At 39.2% G+C, this 22,322-nt stretch overlaps 1 protein-coding gene across 11 annotated transcripts in view; it reads left to right on the forward strand.

Moving 5' to 3' along the window:
* LOC126052975 (cohesin subunit SA-2-like) overlaps window positions 1–22,322 on the forward strand; it is a 63,242-nt gene that overhangs the window by 13,605 nt on the left and 27,315 nt on the right. For all 11 annotated transcript variants that reach the window (XR_007510201.1, XM_049834381.1, XM_049834376.1 and 8 more), the window contains 6 exons: window positions 1,986–2,190; window positions 3,854–4,005; window positions 5,290–5,363; window positions 5,808–5,931; window positions 10,950–11,048; window positions 13,120–13,199. Coding sequence is in view for 10 of the 11 variants with exons in the window: in XM_049834381.1 (XP_049690338.1) it covers window positions 1,986–2,190; window positions 3,854–4,005; window positions 5,290–5,363; window positions 5,808–5,931; window positions 10,950–11,048; window positions 13,120–13,199 (734 nt within the window). In the remaining variant the exon portion in view is untranslated. The remainder of the gene's footprint in view (window positions 1–1,985; window positions 2,191–3,853; window positions 4,006–5,289; window positions 5,364–5,807; window positions 5,932–10,949; window positions 11,049–13,119; window positions 13,200–22,322) is intronic.

A 22,322-nucleotide genomic window follows, 5' to 3' on the forward strand; every position in this document is an offset into this window, starting at 1 on the left:
TTGAACAGACTGGTGTATGTCAAGTTGCAGTGGTGTTCAAAAGTGTTCCCCATCCCTTCCAGCAAGCTCTACACACACACAATGCACTTGTGCATGCATTTGTGCATGTGCATGTATGCACACAGAGATTTCGGCAGACAGATTTGTTCAAAGGCTTGTTTCATCAAAACGTTCTCTTGCAAACATAAATGTTTGACTGGAAGAATATTTTGAGAACAGAAACAGCTTTTCTGTAATGCCTCTTCCCATGCAACACTTGCAGCATTGTGGGGAATTCATCTTAACTCCTTGCTGGCACTTCACTGTGACTTTCCTCTCTTTCCGTAGACTCTGTATGAAAGAAAGAAACATTTCCAGGATGAGTCAGAGCAGGAGCTTCAGTTGAGTGATTTGAATAGTTCTCTGCAAAAGCCTGTGTTGACTTGGTTTCTGGAAGTAGAGTTGCTTCTCTCTACTGGTTATGGAGGGAATCTAGGGGAATCCCAGGTTAGGCACCTAAATGTACGTGGTGTGCCCATTTTGCTGTCTATGTATTTACAGTATGCATGTTACCGTTAAATAGTATCCCAATATGATAAACATGGACAGCAGAAATGCTCTTAGAAAGTGAGATGTCTTTTTGTATTTGTGCTACTTTTCAGATTGAGGAGTAAGCTACAGTGATAAAGTAGGTATTTCCTGAAGTTGTAGGTTATCTTTCTACTGTCTGTGTCGTTATCAAGGAGCATTGAATGGGGCCTGCTGGGAACTTCCCTTTCTATCTCGGCACTTGCTAATACTGTTGGGCTCTGAACTGACTCTTACAACCTGATCAGGAACACATCCCAAATTCCCAATGTGCTTTGGGTTGCGGGTATCCCTGAGATTAGTCTGTTTGCATTTATTTTTCAAGAAAGCAGTGAGTCCTGTGCTGTGGAAACGAAGTTACAAGAGAAGAGCATGAAGTGCACTTTGTAAGTACATGAGGTAATTCTGGCTGAGAAGCTCCATGTTAGAATATGTCTGAGAAGGTGTTTGACCAACTAGGGAAGGACCAGCTGAGTAGTGGCCTGCCTTCAGGATGAAGTTTTCCATAGAGACTGAAGATTTGAAGTTCCCTGGCTCCATTCACACCTGGAAACTATCAAGATGTAAATTGATATTCAGAGCCATTCCTTGGATCTGTGAGGTGCAAATGAAATAAGTGTTCATGCTGCCTGAGGTTGTCATCTACAAATTCCTCCTAGTGTGCTCTTCACATGAGGCACACTGTTTTGTGTGAGAAGTCATTTGAACTGCCCTCTGTCTGCTTTCTTCCTGGCAGTATCAACCGTACTGTGAACACTCTTGTGGTTTTATTGTAACTTGCTTTTTGCATAATGTCAGAGGTGTTGCCTGCTTACTGTTTCTGTGAAGGGTTTCAGAGACCTAAGTGCTGGTGGTGTAGCTGGGTGACTCAGTATTTGTTACTAAGCTGTAGCCTGATAAACTCCTTAAGCTGGCAGTGCTGCTGAGGGAAACAGTCCCATCCTTCTCACATCACAGTTGTTTGTCTTCACTTTTCAGTCACCTCAGTTTCCTCCTGGACTTTACCACACACTTGCAGCAACAAGAAGGATGGGGAAGTGAGGAAGCACTATTACCTGTGAGGGAGTAGAAGAGGCCAGGAGTGCTCATGGTTTACGCCAGTGAAAGTTATTTATCATGCTGTGGCTTCACATGCCCTCTCCCACCCATCTGTTCACAGCTACCTCGCATACATTGCTTTCAGATGTGAGCTTTCATGACAGTGTAGCTCTAATGAAGCTAGTTTGTCTCTGTGCTTGCTTGTAACCTAGTTGCATGTCCCTACTTTGGAGTAAAAACCATGAAAAAAATTAGGGGGGGGCTGAGGTGAAGCTGACTGTCAGCAAAGCTCTCTCTGATACCTGGGGAGAGAGATGTAAATGGTGTGCACAAGCAAAACTAATTAGTGTGTTTTCTCTTGACTTTTCTTTCCTGTGCAGGACAATAAAGACTACCCACTGATCAGAACAGGACCATACTGGAAGAAGTTCAAGGCCAATTTCTGTGAATTTATTGCAGTGCTTGTCCAACAGTGCCAGTGCAACATCCTGTATGATAGCTACTTGATGGACACTATCATCTCGCTGCTTACAGGCTTAGCGGACTCCATGGTCAGAGCATTTAGACACACAAGCACTTTGGCAGGTAAAATAACTTGCAGAGTTGCAGTAGATCGTGTTTTGTTGACTTGTCTACAAACAAAACTGCTCAAAATTGAAAAGCTGCCTTTACTGGAGCAGTTGTTTTCTTATGCACTGACAGTGCCTTCCTCCTAATGTATGTTACTGTAATATAAATTATTTGTTCCCACGTGTATCTGAATGGAATTTGGATGCTTTAGATATGATAGATCTAGACCAATTTTTGATTTCTGAAGAAATTTTCTTTAATGCCTGACATGACTAATTTTAGAATTATGCTGTGTTCTGAATCTTTTTTTTTTTTTTTTGCAGTAACTTATTTTTGACAGTCAGTTTTCTATTTTGTTATTTTCTTCCCTCCACTAATTAATGTGATGAAGTTGCATTAAATGCCTTACCTAAAAAAGCTTCCTTGGAGAGCTGCTATTCTTGTGGTACCTGTGCTAAAAAGAACATTGCGTGTTACGTGTTCTTGTTTGCTGCAGCATGATGATACTAAAGCTACTACTTTTTTTTTTCTTTTTTCCCCCTTGTCCTGGTTTCAGCTGGGATAGAGTTAATTGTCTTCCTAGTAGCCAGTACAGTGCTATGTTTATGCGAAGAATGTTGATAACACACTGATGTTTTCAGTTGTTGCTAAGTAGTGTTTAGTCTAAAGTCAAGGATTTTTCAGCTTCTCATGCCCAGCCAGCGAGAAAGCTGGAGGGGCACAAGAAGTTGGCACAGGACACAGCCAGGGCAGCTGACCCAAACTGGCCAACAGGGTATTCCATACCATGGGACATCACATCCAGTGTATAAACTGGGGTGAGTGGGGGTGGGGGATCGCTGCTCGGGGACTAACTGGGTGTCAATCTGCGGGCGCTGAGCAATTGCACTGCGCATGATTTGTACATTCCAATCCTTTCATTATTGCTGTTGTCATTTTATTAGTGTTATCATTATTAGTTTCTTCTTGTCTGTTCTATTAAACCGTTCCTATTTCAACCCACGTGTTTTACTTCTTTTCCTGATTTTTCTCCCCCATCCCACTGGGTGGTGGGGTAGTGAGTGAGCAGCTGTGTGGTGCTTAGTTGCTGGCTGGGGTTAAACCACGACGCCCCTAAAGCCAGTAGATACCTTCTTTGCCACGCAAAGAGCACTTAAAGTATAATTTGTTCTAAAGTACACTGTATGCTTTGAAGGCTCAAAAAACTCACCTGAAATCTATGCAAACCATCTAGTGATCCTTAGAGGAATGTGAATTTTTGTCAATTCAAGTAAAATCTTAAGATTCCCGGTCTTTTATCGCCCTGCTTCACTGTTGGCTGTTTTTTTTGGGTTTGTTTTTTTTATTTTTGTTACTGAAAATCACCTGTTCTACAACTCTAGATTCTTTTAGTTTATATAATTTTGATTTTTCTGCAAGAGAGTTGCCCAGTAAATTACTTCTCTAACTAGAACTCTGACTAGAACTCTGTCCAAAAGTTGTAAATCACCAGTAATATCACTAAATTTACCTTTTTTGATAATTGCCTTTAAAATAAGCACTGTATTTTAAAACAAACGACTATAATCTAGTAGTGTTCTTATTTTGCGTAATAAACTGGATTTGGCTAACCATATCCTTTTTGTGGTAAAGTGATGAATATATTTATGCTACATATCCCTGTTTCTTTCCTTTTTAGCAATGAAACTTCTGACAGCAGTTATAAGCGTACATCTGAACCTTGATGTCAACAAGCACAATGCTGAAAGATTATACGAGGTGGAGAAGAAGAGGATAAGTGGCAAGAGGACCAATTACAGACTTGACCAGCTAGAGAGAAAAAGGAAAGAGGTTAGGCAGGTGTCTTGTACGGGAGATGTGTGAAGATGTAAAAAGAGGCGTTGCTGACAGCTTGCTTTGGGGTCACTGCAGTTCTTTGAGGTTTATGTGTTTGTCTAATTCATGGTGCAGAGCAGTTGTGACTGGCTAGATTAAGTGGTACAAAAATGACTAAGGTAATAACTGCCCTGTGTACTGTTAACTTGCGATGTCTGTCCTACTAATTGCTTCTCTAAATTGGCATCATTAGCCCTTGATCTGTATAGAAATATGGATTTACACACACTTGTAATTGCATCGGTAGCTCTGGTGTTGTGGGAGTGCAGTTTTGCATATCTTTATACAAATTACAAGCCAAAATTTTAGTTCTTGAACTGAATTTCAATGAATGAAAAAGGACACAGGAGAGCTGTCATCTACATGTAAGTAATGCATTGTAAAAATTGTTGTAACTTCAGGTATGACCTGTATCTTTCTTGCTGTTCAGTTTCTGTCATTTCTTCCCTGCTCAGCCAGACGGCTCCTTATCAACTCCCAGAGCCAGGCCTATAACTGTAAGAAATAATTCTGGCTTGAGGGTGGAGATGACCTGCTGTATGAACATCAAGCATAGTTCCTTCTCTCCTAACTTTAGAATCAGTTACCTCTGCTCTTAGCTTTGGGTGTTCGTGGACTTCTCAGTTGTAGAAACAACCCCTTTTTTGTGTGAGAAGAAGTGTTTGGGTGAGACAGGGGTTTTTAGTATCATCATAAGTCTGATCTTATGGGAAAAACAGAGAAAATGTGTGTGTTGTGGGGGGGGAACCCTTGCTGATTCTGTTGATGAGAGAATGTTTTTATTAAGTGGCTTAGGTTTCCAGAAGTTCGTAACTAGATTTTCAGGGCTTGGTTAAAATACATGCTCATTGTGGAATAGGTGCATTTTGAAAATTCCCTTGTCTGCCTTTCTTCCATCTCTGTTTAAGTGCATAAAAAGAGAATTTGGACCTATATGTGAAGATTGCTTAATGGTTGTTCTGTATCTTTCTGTGTATTGATAGATCAAGACTCACTATATCAAACAAGTCCCTTGTTATCCAGGTTAGCAGTTGGTATCTGATAAACCTGGTATCTGATAAAATTAGCTACAAAATGGCCAATTGCTGGTGTAGATACAGACCACTCATTTTATGTTGGTACCACATGTGAATGCCAGCAATTTACACTACAGTAGTATTGTAAGTGCACTGATGCAAATTTTTCCTGTGTAGTGAATTGTGGGACCAATATTAACATTCAGTTCCCTTTGTATTTCAGTATGAGTGTAAGCTTCTAGAGATACAGAACATGATGAATGCTATTTTCAAAGGGACGTTTCTAAACCGTTACCGGTAAGAATACAAATAAAGCTGTGATGTGTATCTGCGTTCCCAAGGAACTCTTGCTCAGATTGTCCAGATACCAGAATGAAGTTAAACATCCTAGAGGCACTGATGGTGTCAAGGAAAGTGTAGCAGTTAAATTATTTTAAAGAATTTTGGCTTACGAAAGGACCTCTCTTAAGTATGTTTCTTAAGTTCTTCCTGCTGGCTATAGAGCAGTGCATTTGTGATTGAGAAGATATCCAGAATTATAAAAAATTACTGCATGAAACGTTTGTAGATAAAAGTGGCTTAACTGAAGACTAATTCAGAACATTAATATGAAGATACTTGTAATATTTTGGATTATACATGCTTCTGCAATTCCAGAAAATAAAAATACTGCAAATAATGTAATTAATATATATTAGGTATTTTTAATGTATTGATACTACAATTTTTATAATTTCACAGTGATGTGATCCCTGAGATCCGAGCAACTTGCATTGAAGAAATTGGCAGCTGGATTAAAACATACCCAGATGGTTTTTTAAATGATAGCTACTTAAAATACATTGGGTGGATGCTGTATGATAAGGTAAAATTTTAATTTTTCTTACTGGGGGCAGTAGATGATAATTAAAAAATTTTTCTTTTTTTTTTTTTTTTTTTTTTTTTTTTTAAAGAATCCTAACATGTAAATTCTTGAGATTAGATATTTAAGACTGTGGTAGTACAAAAAAGAATTTACTTTCTTCCCCATTTTGGGTTTTATTTTTAAAGCTATTGTAGCATGAAATAACGGAGAACATTTTTTCCAGTTCTGTATCAATGTGTATCCCTGTGTGTGCAGTTATTTTTATATGTTACTGAATCGGGAGCTATTACTGAATTGTAAAACGGCCTATATCCTTTGAGCACATGCAGTGTCCAGTGTTGACTGAAATTCTGCTTTTAGGTTTGATGGCTACATTTAAAATTCTGTTTTATTTTATATAAATGAACAAAAATATATTGCCTATAGTAAAATAGTCTTCAATATTGCATTTCTCATTTGGAATTAAATGGATATAGAAAATATTGACAGAAAGTCCAGTCATTTCCCAAAGGGTTTTCTCCTTTTCCCTATAGTCATTTTGTTTTTATTTTTGAGTAGAGGCACATTTAGAAAAACACACCCACCCCCCGCCCCCCAAACAGAAAAAACAACCAAAAGAAAACAGTAACTAAAAACTACGTGTTTTCTCATGCTTCTAAAATGCATGAGAGGTTTTAGGGGGATAGGAATATTTACTGTGAATGCCTAATTACAGAAATTGGTACACTGTACTTCTGCAGGCCACCTTTTAAAGTGTATAGAGCTTCTGTATAAATTCTGAAACATCCTCAGTTTTGTCAGTTTTAGGCAATACCTGTGTTCTGTGAATAAAATTGTAGTTTACCACAAAGCCAGGAGGGGGAGCACGAAGCCTTACTACTTCTGCGTTGTGCCATTACTGTAAAGGTAGTATTTAGGTTTTTAGAACAACAAATCTATCAAGAACGTCTTTTTCTGCATAAATCTTATCTGATCAGAATATCTTTTTAGTATATGTTCAGTTGGGAGAATTGTCAAAAGAAAAAGTGATTTTTGAAGATGATGTGTCTTCATTCCCAGTGCTGTACAGTGAAAATTAACAGCTGGTGTCTCTGATTAACGCACATAGCTGATCCAATGTCATTTATTGGGAACTGGAAATGGTTGTTTTTCTAAAGCTTATTATCTGAAAGCAATGCAGATGCAAGCAGAGTGAGATAAAGTGAGAAGTCTTCCATATTCCACATTTGGCTGAGACTTGGTAGTGTGCCATTACTGGTGGTTGCAGTCCCTGGCTGTGCTTTGTGATTTGCAGACACTGTTAAATTGCCCAATTCCAAAATGAGAGCAGGGCATTTTTGGCAGCAACACGGGCAGCAGTGCTTTTATATACATCTGAATGTTATTTCCCACTACTCCTCCTTAATGAGCATTTCCATCCCATCTTGTTGGGGGTGGGCAGCAAGAAACTGATATCTCCCAGAGCCAATTTTCTTTTAGAATATAACATAGAGAAGTTTGCCAAATAATTTAGGCCCCAGAGTGGAACAACCACAAAAGTATTCTAGTGGTGGGGGAAAACCTGGCCAGGATCATCTACAGTGCTGTAAACAGAGATTAAGTTCAGTCATTTGGGAGGCTTTAAAGCAGAGAGGGGAGGGGGAAGTAAGTATAAAATTAACATTTTGTCTTCGAAGTCTTTTATTTGAATATAATCATTATTTCTTCCCTGTGAGATACCATTTTGCCATTATACCCTGATAGGAAACATTATATTTTTCCATGAAAAGTTATTTCCTAGGTGCAAGAAGATGCTCTAAATTCAGTGGCAATATGCTCAAAATTGCATATGATGATCTCTTTGGCCCAGTGAGTTGTGGAACAGCGCTATAGATACATTTTGGAGTAGTTTATGTTCATCTGCTAGAAATAATTTAACTTTTTATTTTTGAAAACCAAGCAACAGTTGATACTAAATCTGACAACTGTGTGTAGTTGAACAATGTTATATGTAAGCGCAGTCACCTATCAGTGCATTTGTGAAATCCAGGCACCTAACTTGCACTCACAGGCACTAGTGTTCTTCCAAGGGAATATGTAGCTACTAAATCAGCATCCAGATCCAGTCAAACCACTGCTGATCTGAGCAGCAGGTGTTGAAGGGAAGTGTTGTGTAAAAAAGTTCAGAGTTAAAGACCAGAAAAATCAAGACAATGAAGAATAAGGATGGTGAAAGTACAAGGCAGAACTAGCAGACAGGAAGGCAAAGACAATGGAGATGCACGCTTGGGACCTCCTACTATGTTAGACTAGCTTTGTCCGGAACTTCAGGGCAAGTTGTTGAGGTTTTCTCATTAGACTATGAAAAACACCCAAAGAAATCCTGTGGAAACACAAACTTGCTGTTGAAATGAACTTCTGTGTCCTTACTGTGTGATCCTCCTGGCAAATTTCAGGAAATTGAAAGAGTTTTTAGTTTTGCCTCCCATTCAACATGGCTATAGAAACTGATCCTGTGGTTATGGCTACTTCTGAAATACTTCTTTCTTCAAATGGTCATGTTAATATAGTGGTTTTCTGCTCCTCAGGTCACCTCTGTGCATATGTACTGATTGATTTTTTTTTTTTTTTTTTTTTATTTATTTTTTTGCGCGGGGTAGGGGGCAGTTTTAAAAATTGTTTTACCTTGACAGGACAGGTAAGCTGGATTGTCTTTGCTATTCAGCAGTAACTCAGAAGTAGACCTAGTCTTCCCAATTTCTTATTTGGGGAGTATTGAAGAGAAAAAAATGACGCAGTGACCCCATCAAATCATCCAGGTCCCAGCCTGTATTTGTAAGGCTTATTGAATGGCCCCATCTCTGTAATAGTGGTGATGCTGAAATCTCATAACTGAATGCATCTAAACAGTGCTGGAGCCCATGCAGAGCTCTTTGAGGTCCCTAGAGCTCCTCACCATCTTAGTGATGTTTTCTGCCAGTCTGTTTGCAGGTCAGGGTCGAAATACACTGTGATACAGCTGAGGGACAGCATATGTTCAGAGTATCCTGAAAATGTGCCTACATAATTCCCCTTCACTCTGTCACAGCTTTGAAAGACCAAACATGCAGGTATTTTGTCAAGGTTAGAATGGTAGTTCTGGTGAGGGGAGTAGATGGCTGGGTGTTTGTACTTGCCTACGTTACTGTCAAAAGTAGCTGAAGGTAAGTAGTAAGATGGAATGATGTGAAGTAATTTTGAATGACTAAGAATCTATGAGGAGTGATGAATCTAGAAAAGGAGAGGTGGTTGAGAAGGAGAAAATGCAGCTGAAAACAGGAAGACAGCAGAATTAGTCATAGTAGAAGTAGTTATTTGTTCTTAGTTACTACAGTTAATTTTCTTAACACTTAGAAGAAACTTACATATAGGGTTGTGACTGAGAGCTTTCGGGTGGGAACAGGATACCTTAGAAGGCAGGTGGTGTAGTTTAATGTATTAAACTTTATATCTGCAGACCTACGCTTGAATGCCACCTGACTAACAAATGCAAATGACATTACTAGCTGCATGCCAAGGGCTATATGACCATCCAACACATCACAAACTTTTCCCCCCCTTTTTATTTCCCTTTTCCCCAAGCAAAGCCTTCGTGATAAAATACTGATGGCAGCTGAAGCCAGGATTGCAGTACCTTGGCTGAGCTGAGTTTGTGCCGGTGTGCAGTGATGAGTACCAAATTGGGGCTGTGAGTGAGTTCTGTGCTGTGGAGCCCTTGTGGCTGTAGAAAGTGGCAGGTGTGGGCAATAGTTTCTTTCTCAGACAAGGCCTTTAATTTTAAGGTACAGTATAGAATAGGGACTGCTGGTATGTCACAGGCAGATTAGAGAGCAATACTCATTGTTACCTGTTGATCTTTCATATTATATTTCTAGCAAAAAGTTGTCTTATGCAAAACTGTTGGTCAAAGCCTGCTACTGGGTGTCATTCATTGCTTTCCATCTAAGCAGGTGAACAGGAACTTGTAGTAATGGATAGCCTATGTGTAGGTGGTCTCCTTTCTTGGGTTTCCTTGATTATTCTTACTGCTATTGTTAGCAAGAGGAATTAAGGAAGAAATATGAAGATTCAAAGCCTGTAGTTCATTTTAGTGTCTCTGCTGATATCTTTAGCATTATAAGTTTACAGAATACAGTGATTTTTCTATGTTAGATACTCAAAATGACTTTTCCTAATGCCATTTGTCATAAAGCTTTGTCATTTGAAAGGTGTAGCAATATGCATGAAATAATTTAAAAGCTGGATAAGGAAAAGTCTTCTTTTTGAGGCATCTATGAAGTAGCAGTACTAATAGTATGAAATAACACCTTGGAGAGATAAATATGTTTTGCCTAGATCAACTAATTAGGCCAAATTCAAAGCAACCCTTTTCTTAGAATGCTTAAAATATGACGTTCTAGTGTAAAACAGAAATAGGGAGAAGGCATAACTTTTAACTGTATGTGTAAGAACCCAGAATGATAAGCCAGTGCATTTCTAAGGGGTACCTCTTCCTCTGGGAATCTTCCAGAATTTCTTGGAGTCTATGTCTGTGTTTAACAATTGTCTGAGTCAAATGTTGAAAGGAAGCAAGCAAAGTCTGATGTATGGACGAGTGCTGGTTGTATTAAGTAGGTCATACATACTTTTGTCTTTGTGTCTTTAAAAGGTGAATAGCACAGTTCTGGCACCTTCTGCATTCTGTTGCTTTTATTAACTGTAAGGTCTGTGAGAGTTTCTTTGACTCTTAGGGAACCTAACGCAAATTTTGGTGTCACCTTTAAGTTTGGCTCACTGCAGGCTTCCTCTGTGTGTGTGTAAGAGAGAGAGAGAGAGATGCACGTGTGTGCACACAGACAAAATGGTGCTGTTATCACTAATAAAGAAGATGAGGCAGTATTTGGATAGTCTGCTGTAGGCACCCACAAAGAACTCTTATTTACTTAATATAAATGCCAATAGTGCATAACATCAAAGATAACATGTTTTTTACTGTTAGACAATTTCTCTTTGTCTTGTAGCAAGCTGAAGTGCGCTTGAAGTGTCTTCTGGGACTACAGGGAATTTATAGCAGAAAAGAACTTGTTTCCAGGATGGATCTCTTTACTAGCAGATTCAAGGTAAATAGATTACTGTTTGCTATTTTTTAAGTCTGGGTTGGGTGTATACACAGGGTCTGGTGTTTTGATCAGAGCTGATCTCCTCACTCTTTTGACTGACAGGAGCTTAAGAGTACTGCAGAAACAGCCTGCTTGACTGAGTGGATGAAGGAGTTTTGCAGAGATGTTTACCTCTCTTTCTATGGAATTCTCTGTTTCACTTTAGTTCATGCACAAAATGATGTTAGCATGCACTGTGGTTGGTTATCACCACCATTCATCCAGAATGGCCCAGATTTTTTTACAGGATCTTTGGCAGATGACAAAGAATTTCCTACTCTAAAAGTCCCTTTTTTTGCTGTGCCTGATAATGGGTTAACCTTGTAGTTACTGGATTGGCTGACTGTGTATCCCACTGATGTGGGAATGGCTCTATGTTGATCCACCATGTCAGTAGGAATCTTGAAGAAGGATCCCTTATCTCCTTTCTGAACAAGTCAGGTGATATGCTATAATTTTGAGAGCTTGTTCTGTGACTGCACTGACCCTATACAGTGCCTCTATCATATTCCAACATTGTAATTCATTTAAGAAGTAAGCCCTTTACTTTTTTTTAATCCTGCCCTTGGTAATGATTTTGTCAGCTACTCTTATTCCAGTGGGGCTGCACCTTTTCAGTATTTGAATAAGAAAGCTCAAGATGCTGTGATTGATATTTCAGTCCCTTTGAATCACTACATCATCAATGCCTGCATGTGGTGGTAGTTCATGTGCTTTTTGTAAAAGGTGCAGGGCTTACCTGTATGTCAAAACAGTTGCTAACAGTAAAAAATAACTATAGCACATCCTCAAAGAACAAGAAATAGATTAATATTGATATCTTAAGAAAAAAATGATTCAGACTGAAACTTGGCTGTCTAAGATTAACCCGTTTTAAACAGTTGTGTGGTAGTCCCTTACCTTTCTGTCTAAAAGAAGGTTGCTGGAGGTAACTGCAGGACTGGTATTCAAAGTCTGATGAAATAGCTCCAGTCTGTTTGTACTGTGACCTCCCTCTGTGTGGAGGTTGCTATATAAATGGATTATTGCAAGCGCCATCCCCCGATCAAAAAACCCCAATACAAACACAAGAACTTCCCCTCTAAACAAAAGAAATCCAAACAGCTACACACAAAATACAGACTGATCTGGAATCTGATTTCAAAGTTTAAATCATGCTTTCTCAGTGATGGGAAATGTAATCATATAACCATCAATCCATTTCCCACAAGCGGGAGTTTCTTATGCTCCTTCTGTTACCCTTACCCTTGAGTGTTCAAACTCAGGATTCACGGAATTCTACACCTTGCAGCTGGCTTGTGAGAAAAAGGAAGATGCAAAGTAAAATGAAGCTAGAGATTTAGAAATGATATGTTAAGTGAGAAAGCTGTTAGTCCCAAAACAAGCAAGTCCAAAGGTTTAATATACCTTAAAGACGTAGGCCACGCAGAGGGGTGTGAGTTCTTGGGTACATAGGACAGGAAAATTTCCACTGTTTTCTGAGATGTTTGCATGTGTACCAAGTTACAATAGTGTGAATTCTGGAGGTCAGGAATATTGCTTCTATTCCATGAAGTACCTTTATGACTCAAGTCCTAATTGGCTTTCCAGCAAGGCGCTGGCTTCTGTAACATGTAGGTACACGCATGTTATTGTTGATGGGAGAAACTGATTATATAATGCTTGTAATTTGAGGCTTACCTTCATTTAACATACTGAAGTGCCAGTAGTAACAACATCTTAGAAACAAGTTGTCAGTCACTTTTAATTTGTAGACTGTAGTTGATTTCTTGTGAACGCATACATTACATCTATAAAAAATATCATATTACTGCATGATTAATTCAGTTAAAAAATTAACATGCTGTTAATTTTCAGGGGCTGGGGAACTACTTGGTAGTAATCGAGTTGCCTTATGTCTCTTAGGAAATAGCTGCTGAAATAAAAATAAATCTCTGCTCTACTAGTATACATGATCTAGCTGTAGCAAAAATATATGTTTATTAAGAACAAACCATGTTACATCTTTTTATTGTCATTTTACATCCATTAGGATCGAATTGTGTCCATGCCTCTGGACAAGGACCATGAAGTAGCAGTTCAAGCCATGAAACTCTTGATGCTTATGTCACAGTAAATAATTTCTTTTTTAATTTACTGTATTGTTTTAATGGCAACAAGATCCAGATACAATCCTGATGAATCTTCCTGTAATCAGTTACATGCCGGGAGACAGTTCTCCTAGCAGGATATGAGTTACAGTTAAAGCTGCTCAAGACATGGCATTTTCTTTCTGAGGGAAATACCAATGTTAAGAAAACCCTTGTGCTGAGATTCAGTATGAAAACTACATTTTAATATCTTTATACTTACCTTTGAAAGGAAATTCCACATTTTTATTTTGGCTTTTCTCAAATAGAGCATCTGCCTGTCTCGAGGGAAGTCCCCACTGACGATGGGTTCTCCACCCCATTTTCTGTCCCACGGTTGCCCACGCCTTGACCAGGAGCTCAGGGAACTTTGCCATCTTCCCTGTCTCCTAACCTGATGCAGGAAGCCTTGAGCTCTGAGGCTATAGCTAGAATTTGGACTTTCAGATTCTTGGCTCAATGGCAGAGAACCTGGGAGCTATTGAACCCACAGCAGACTGACTGACAGGAAATAAGCAAGTGTATGATACCATGATTTTGCTGAAGTGGAAAACTAACGGAAGAGTTGTTTTCTTGGGAAATTACCTGCTAGTCATAGATTTGGTAGGATAATGGCAAGCTGGAAGTGTGGGGAAAAACTAATGTTACAGAAGTATATGAATCCTATTCTGATGCATCCTTGAGCAGCGTGTGTATTTTGGAAATGGCTTTATTTGCAAAATACATGACGAATAAATTATCTGTCCCTTTTCAATGCAAAATGAGAATAAAAAACCCACTGCATTTTGTTGTTAGTACAGTTGGGGTGCTAGGAGTCAGTAGATGTCTCTTCTGTCTCGGAGTGCAAGTTGAGTTCTGCTGATGCAGATGCTTACTTCCATGTACAACGTTGGCATTGTCCAGTAGCCTTGTGGGATTTGCTTTTTCAATTTAAACCAGGGGTATTGCTCATTGCTAGATGAGGATGTAGACCTTAATGGACCAAATAATATAGTGTTGTAGGTATTTACATTAAATTTCAAGTATGTTTGTATGTTGAAGTGCTGCTTTGTAGTCTGGTCTCCTATCTCACTTCACACTCCATTGACTTGAGTGGCCTTTCTCTAGGCCTACTTCAACATACAGATCAGAACAGCATACGATTCTGTGAACGTATTATGCTTTTCTGAAGGGAGCACCATTGTTTGGGCCTCCCTAGTAGTAGCTAGGGTTATATTGTTTCTGTGTTTACAATGTCCATTTCTACATCCCTTGGTTCTCCATGGTGTGTAGCTGTTGGAACAAAGCACAATGCTGTGTCTATGTGTATAACGTGTCCCTGTGCTAGGAAGAGCAGCACACCATTGTTGAAATACAAAGATGCTGTACACCAGTTATGGCTGCCCTTGTTCTGTATCTGAACTAACAAGTGCTATATTGGCACTGCAGCTGTTTATCATCTTTGGCTTTATTATAAGGGATCATATTCTCATTAATGCAAGCTGCAGCTATAAAAGTTTGATCAACGTTTCTTTTTCCCTGAAGCAATTTTTTCCTAATTTTTCTTAAATATGATTTCCAGTGTGAATAAATGCCTTCTAAAGTTTTCTGAATGACAGTTTTCCATCATAAAATGTAGTTTTCATAAGTAAAATGAATACATTTTGAAATTGTTTTTAATTAGGCAGTGTGGAGACCTAGCAAATGCATGCTTCCCTTTCTTTTTGCTCATCTGTGCATAGCCATCCTCCTTTCTGCCCGCCTCCCCCGCCCCCAGTTGCTCTGAGCCCTGCTGATTTGGCTTAATTATTGGAGTGATGAAAGTGGGAATTGGGGACTCAATAAGCAAATTCAGTGACAGCTCTTCTCTTTGATAAGACTAGTACTGACCATTCTATAAAACCTGTGTGAAGAGAGTGGAGACAATATAGACGGTCACATGTACAGACTTCTTAATAAGAGACTGCAAGATGCTTTTCTAGCAGGGGAAAAGCTTATGCCTCAGTACCTACAACAGCGTCAGAAAGGACTCGCTGCTGACATTGCAGAAGCAAAGAAATTTCAGGGCTATTGTGTCTCAAATAGGTGTGTCTCATAGCTCAAAACCACTATCTGGATATTGAGCAGTAATGCTGCTTGATACATGCAGTAAAGCATGAAATGGGGTTGGGGACAGCAGCTCCCCTTCCTTTAAAGAATAATAAATGATGGCTTGTATAAATGGCAATTCTACTTGCATGCATTGATGCAATCAAATATTTTGCCACTTTTGTCATGCCGTATTGGCTTCTCTGTAGATGGCTCATTTTTGTCATCTGCAAATTTGGCAACTGAATTCTAGTTGCCCAACTTGCATTTTTAGTGAGACATGAAAGACCTTGCAGATCAAGTTTCTATTTTTTAAAGCTACTGGCAGGAACCTGTTGCATGAACTCCCTATATTTGATTTGGAATAATGTATTATTTTTAACAAATAATATTATCTTAACTGGTCAGGTACTGACCTTTAGAACATGTCTCTAATCTTGGAATAAATCTTTTATTGTTTCATGACATGTGTTGGCAAGAAGCAAGGACAGGAGTAACCTTTTCCTCCAGCTAGTCCATTGGGTGCTCTGTGACTTTCTTGGGGAAAATGTACTATACCAGTAACTCTCTTTTACTGGCTTCCATAAGACCTCATTGCCAATTAATTATTTTTGTGATCGTTTTATGGTTGCAGTGGAGCTGTGGTCCATGTATGTCAGTAACGGCTTTGAGCATGTCTTAAACATCACTGCATTCCAGTCCTGTGGAATATACATTGACTACTCTGTGTACTGTTGGCCCATAAAACTGCTATGCTGGCCTTTACAGTCTCTCTCGCTAGCTAGAGAGGCAGTGAAAACACTGATCTTTTCAATTCACTTATATGCATTGCATTATTAAAAAAAAATTCCAGTGCTGATTCAAAACCCTCTTGCTATGCATATACCTGTTTTTTTTCAAATCTATATTTGTATTTTCATCTTGTCTAACTCTGTGAGCTGAGAATTTTTTCTTCTTGTTTGTTGCATGTTGTCTCAATTGAATGCCAAGGTCTTTGGGCTAGTAGGTTTCTATTTTTAAACACCATGATGCGATCCCGAAACTGAAATGAGCCTATGAGGTTTAGCATAATAGAAATTATTAATGCTACTGAATTATGCATCATTGTTAGCATTAATGTTGCAAAGGATCTGAGAGGGAATAGAACTAGGAAGGAAATAAAGAGGGAGAAAACATGAGTGACAGTGAGAGACCAAGGAATCTTACTGAAAACACTGCCCTTCTGGAGGCAAATTAGTTTAGTGTGCCTACTGCCAGGCAATTCTGTTCGTTTTTCTGTGCTTAACTGCCTGAAAGAGTAGAGGGATTTTGGAAAAGAGCAGCAAAAGTAATTAGGTAACTGTAGTAGATGAATGAGGAAGGGTTACAAGTGGTGCAGGTGGGGGCACAAATGTACAAATAGCTTGCATGTGTAAATAGCAAAGGGGAAAATGACTTTGTATTACATTAGTTAAATGTAACTAGAAATTAAACTGAGTTTTAAACACAAAACTCTCAAGTTTGAAATCTGGAAGAGCTGCATTAGTGAGAACTGTGAGTGTATTGCACTCATTGAGGACTTCACATAAATAGTTTAAAAACTATTTAATGGAGCTGATAAATACATTAATTTTCACCATAGTGCTTTTACAGTGGTCGGTAGAGTTAATCCATCTTAAAAGTCAAGAAACTGAGGTTTTTAAGTTCCCAGTGTCCTGCTTGGCACAGGAGGCTCAAGTCAAGTAGGGGTACATCACTGTTGTGTTTAAAAATCTTAAGTCTCCCTTCCGATTCTCAGGTAGACTGGGAAGGATGTTTTAGTTTGGAGAGGGAGGGGCTTTACCATAGGAGAAACTTGAAAACTAGATTTGGCAAAGGATGCCATGGCAAATAATATAATATGTGTTACTAGTTCTAGCGGTAGATGTAGATGTCCCATGACAAGTAGTTCAGTGTCAGCAGAGAGTTGAACTCTGTGATTCTGTAGTGTTATTTCATAGCTAAACCATGGACTTTGGAGGAGAAATTGACATTTGTTAGGCAAATGCATTGTATCTAGCAAGGTTATTCAGACAAAGCATTGTGCAGAAAAACAGCTAGGTTTACTGAAGGCTTAAATGCTATTATAAACAGTGTTTTCATGTGATTGTAAAAAAAAAGCTGAAGAGAGAGACGTGCTTTGGATACAAATAAGGAAATTATCTACCTTTGTCTTGTTTAGTGGCTTTTAGGAAAAATAAAGAAATGTTATCTTGAAGCTGATAAAAGTAGCATATGAAGCAGTGAAGCAAATTATACTGCACAGTTCTGATATCTTGCATCAGTAACTTGCTTGTTGCAGATTAGGTACTATCAAAAGGGGAACGGCATGGAGCTCCTCACAGCTCCTCTTAGTCCTTCAGGTCCCCCGCAACCCTATTCAGCTGGAGTTACGGTAGTGCTTTGTCAAGCCTGTGCCAAACAAAACAAAAGTGAAAGACCGAAATGGAACAAAGGTAGGGGCTTTCTCCTCTGTCTTCTCTTTTCCATCCTCTCAGGTTTATGCTCTCTTGGAAGTTACCTTCAGCAATTTTCTGCCATAATACACCTCTATTCAAGAATCTTGAGATCTATTCTGAAACCTTATCTTTCCTGTCTGAAGAGGTAACAAGAAAAATAAGAATTGCATGTTGCCTAGGGTTATGTTTCTTAACCAAAACAGCATACCATACAGCATCTAACGTGCATCTTCCTGCATTCTGTCACAGCATAATTGTAGAATCACAGTGTATTGCAACATCCTAATCCCATTTTAAAGTGGGTGGGAAAGGACTCTTGTTATTGTAGTGGCAACCTTGTTATCTCTCTGATCACCAAAGTGTCATCTTGAAATACCTGCAATGACAGCAGGGTAGCAAGAGGGACATAACGGAACAGATTAGCTGATTTTTCTACTTGAAAATTTTATCTTGGACATTAGAATACTTTCAACATATATGTTTTGGTTGATCGTGCTCAGTGCACAAATAATGTTTTTACAATGTATTTGCAGATTTGGGTGTTTAACTTGAATTAATTTTCAATGCAAAATTAACAGGTTTTTTTGAGTGAGATGCTGTACCTTGTATTACCAATGGCCCCAGTAACCTGTGCCAGATCTTTCCCTGCACAGCCATTAAAACCAGAAAGAATAAGGTGGCAAAACTTGGAAAAGTGCATCAGGTGTATTTTTATTTTACTGTCGTGATTTTGATGGTTATCCTTGATAAAAGCAATAGCACAGACCAAGACAGGTGACTCCAGCAGTCATGTCTCTTGCGTACAGTAAAATGGAACAAAAAACAAGATATGAGATCTTTCAGCTGGTGCCATATGCAGAACAAAATGGGTCTGTGATCTCCTCATAGAATATCCCAACTTCTTCGTGACATGTTCACACTGAAGTGCAGAGAAAATGGCATGTCATGACGTTGGTATGTGGAAGGCCATGCCTGTTTATTTTTAGGCACCTAAACACTGGCAGGCGCTTCAGGCTTAACCTTTATCTGTTGCTTGGCATTCTGAGGGCTGTAAATTGGGAGCAGTATTATTGCTGTATCTGAAGTATTCTTTGAATGTTTGATGTTTGGCTTATGTATGTAAAATGAAAGGCACTCATTTACTGTGGTACTGGTAGCAGGTGTAGTTAAGTGCTGCTACTTCCAGAGGCAAGTAAAACCCCTAAGCGCTCATCTGAGTGGGAGTTATGAGTATAAACCTCATTGTATCACAGAGAGTAGTGCTTGAGCAGTATGTGAAAAGTAGTAGCAGTAGTACATACAGGTGTTCCCTCTCATTCAAGAAAGAAAAAGAAGATCAGGTGCTCAAGTGGTGTCGTGAGTGTCGGTCAGCCTGTGCTGTGAAGAAAATGGGTTGTTTTCCCCTCCTTTGCTTCTGTGCTATTAGGGAGTGCTTCATACATGGCTGGAGCTGTTGCACCTGACCTACTCTTGTCTGGAGGAGGGAGGAAATAACACTGCTGTAGATTAATGTAACTGGGGCAAATTCCTAGCCTCTTTGAAGACAAAGTTAAAAACAAGGAGGTTGGGATTTCAGGATCACAGGACGGCTGAGCTTAGAAGGGACCTCTGGGACTCATCTGGTCCAACCTCGCTGATCAAGCAGGGTCACTTACAACAGGTTGCCCAGGACTACATCCAGATGGCTTTTGAATATCTCCAGCAATGGAGACTCCACAACCTCTCTGGGCAGCCTGTGACAGTGCTCTGTCACCCTCACAGTAAAAACACGTTTCTTGACATTCAGAGGGAATCTCTTGTGTTTCAGTTTGTGCCCATTGCCTCTGGTCCTGTCTCGAGGCAGAGCCTGGCTCCATCTTCTTTGCACCTTCCCTTCAGGTACTTACACGCATTGGTAAGTTCCCCTCTGAGCCTTCTCTTCTCCAGGCTGAACAGTCCCAGCTCTCTCAGCCTTCCCTCGTAGGAGAGATGTTCCAGTCTCTTACTAGTCTTTGTGGCACTTTGCTGGACTCTCTCCAGTATGTCCTTGTCTCACACTGGGGAGCCAGCACTCCAGGTGTGGTGTGGCCTCACCAGTGCCAAGTAGAGGGGAAGGATCACCTCCGTCAACGTGCTGGCAACGCTCCTCCTAACGCATTAGCTTTCTTTGCTGCAAGGGCACATTGGTGGCTCTTGTTCAACTTGGTGTCCACCAGGACCCCCAGGTCCTTTCCTAATGAAAGGAAATTTCTAAGGAAAGGCAGAATCCTTAATTTCTACCCAGAGGGATGGCAGGCATGTTGCTGAGCTCTTTGAGCTATCTGAACAATTTAGGCAAGGAGTTTTTTTTAAAGTAGACACACACAGGTGTTGTGTTCACTATTTGCATGAATGTGGTAAGAAGAAAAAACCTGAAACATAAAGGATAAAAAATTCAAATGTAAAAAAAATAGGTACATTTGACTGGCATGTTCATACAGGAAATTCCACTTAAGCATAAGAAAAAAGTTTTTTACCGTGGGAGTAGTCCAATACTGGAACAGGCTGCCAGAGAAGTTGTAGAGTCTCTGACTTTGTTGATATTCAAAACCTGATAGGATACAACCCTCATCAACCTGCTCTAGCTGATGTGCCTCTGAGCAGGGGTTGGACTAGCTGATTTCCGGAGGTGCTGCCCATCCTCAGCGGTTCTGTGATTCTGTGTTGGCCCACTCTAGATCATGGTATGTTTGTATAGAAATGTCTTCTTTTTCAAGCTGTCCACAGTTGTTTTTTTTTAAATATATATACAGAAAATGACAAGGGCAGCTTCATAGAAACTAGTGCTTTTAAGAAAACTAAATAATAGATTGACATTAAAAAGAATGAAAGAAACCTTGTCAGACTGCTAGTTTATTTCAGTAAATTCCCCATAGCCTTTTAATATTAAGACTTGCTATACCATGTATTTTTACTCCTGTAAGTGCAATTTGTTGTCAGTCTTTGTTTTACTCTCACTTGTTAAACGTGTAGAAGTTTAATAAATTTGATACTTCATTTGTGGCTTCACAGGACACACCAATGCTTATTCGTGTACTCTACTGCACCATGTTACCTCTTTCAATTTTTTACTGTTTAACCTCAATAAACACATTTTTACTCTATTTCCCCAGTTCTGTAGATGGCTGAGTAAGAGTTGCATAAATATTTTCCTTTATGCTGATTTCACAATACATATATTCAGAGCACTTTCTGTATGTCGTGTTGCTGCAAATATATACTCAAGGGAATTGCATGTTAAAAGACGCCACCAAAACCTGCCTGAAGTATGTAAGGCAGCTTTTTTTTTTTTTTTTTTTTGGTTGAGGGCAAGCATTATCTCATGAGATTGACCCATCACTTTTGGGGACATATCATACACTTCCATTTAAAGACCTTTTTACTGTTCCAGTGACCACTGTAAGCAACCATGGAAAAAAATATGAAAAATTCAAGTGATACATAAGTAAATACATCGTAAAGCTAAAAATTACAGGGTATCAACTTCTACAGATGAGAGGCTATTGGCTTTGAGAAATGAGTGCTGTTTTTTTGTTGTTGTTCCCCCACCCCTACTGATTTTAAATCCCAGACAGTGCTAAAAAATATTTGCAGTGGACACTCCAGTGCTACTCTCACCTTACGTGAGCTCACTTTTTTTCAGTCAGGTTGGAGGATGTTTTGGGGCTTTGACTTGTGAGGATGCTAGGTGATGCAATGGGTTTGGAGACAAATGGGCAAGCGCAGGAAGGGCTGCTAATTTTTGTAAGGCATTACTCTCAGCAAATGAAGACCATGAATACTCAGTTTTAGAGAAGGTGTTGGATCACAGCTGTAGATTGTTTTAAACTGTTATGACCTGGGGATTGAGTGCAGTAATAAATAAAATGCCTTTCCCCTCACCTGGCTGTAGTAAGTATAAGGATCTCATGTTGCCCTTTCATTCTCTGAAGTAGCTTAGTCCAATGACATTGCTATGGCAGTAAGAAGCAGGCATTTTGAAACTGTAATCCTTGCTTTGGTCTTCACTCCTCTGGTATCTCTTCAGTGGGTTATTCAACCTTGATGCTTCCGTTTCCTTTTACAAAAAGGTTAATATTAATACCATTTCCACCTCTCGTAGAGTGTTCTAGGTTTACTAGTTGGCATGTGGTATTCTCAAGATGTGTAGCTGAATGAAAAAAATTGTGACTTCGAGTGTGTTTGCACGGAAAGGTCACAGTCATGAGCATGCTATCAAAAATGTGTTTTGATTTCTTCTTACATGTTACTGTATTAGCCTAGTATAATAGAATATAGGTTTTAAAATACTGTAATAAATAATGTAAAAGTAATTTGTAGTGCAAAATGAAGGTTGCTTCTTGTTTATTATCTTCCATGTTGAACGTCTAAGCATAAAGTAGAGGCACGATTTTCCTATTTTATTACTATTAGTCTTTTTACTATGACCGCTAATCAACTTTAATTACACTTTAAATTAATGTTCATGTCTGTGCAGTGGGCCTGATTCCTCATGGCTTGCAGAAACCTCTGTTTCTCTACACAGTGAGTAAAAGAATGCTGCC

This window comes from Accipiter gentilis, chromosome 31, assembly GCF_929443795.1.
Source record: "Accipiter gentilis chromosome 31, bAccGen1.1, whole genome shotgun sequence".
NCBI classification, from domain to species: Eukaryota; Metazoa; Chordata; class Aves; order Accipitriformes; family Accipitridae; genus Astur; species Astur gentilis.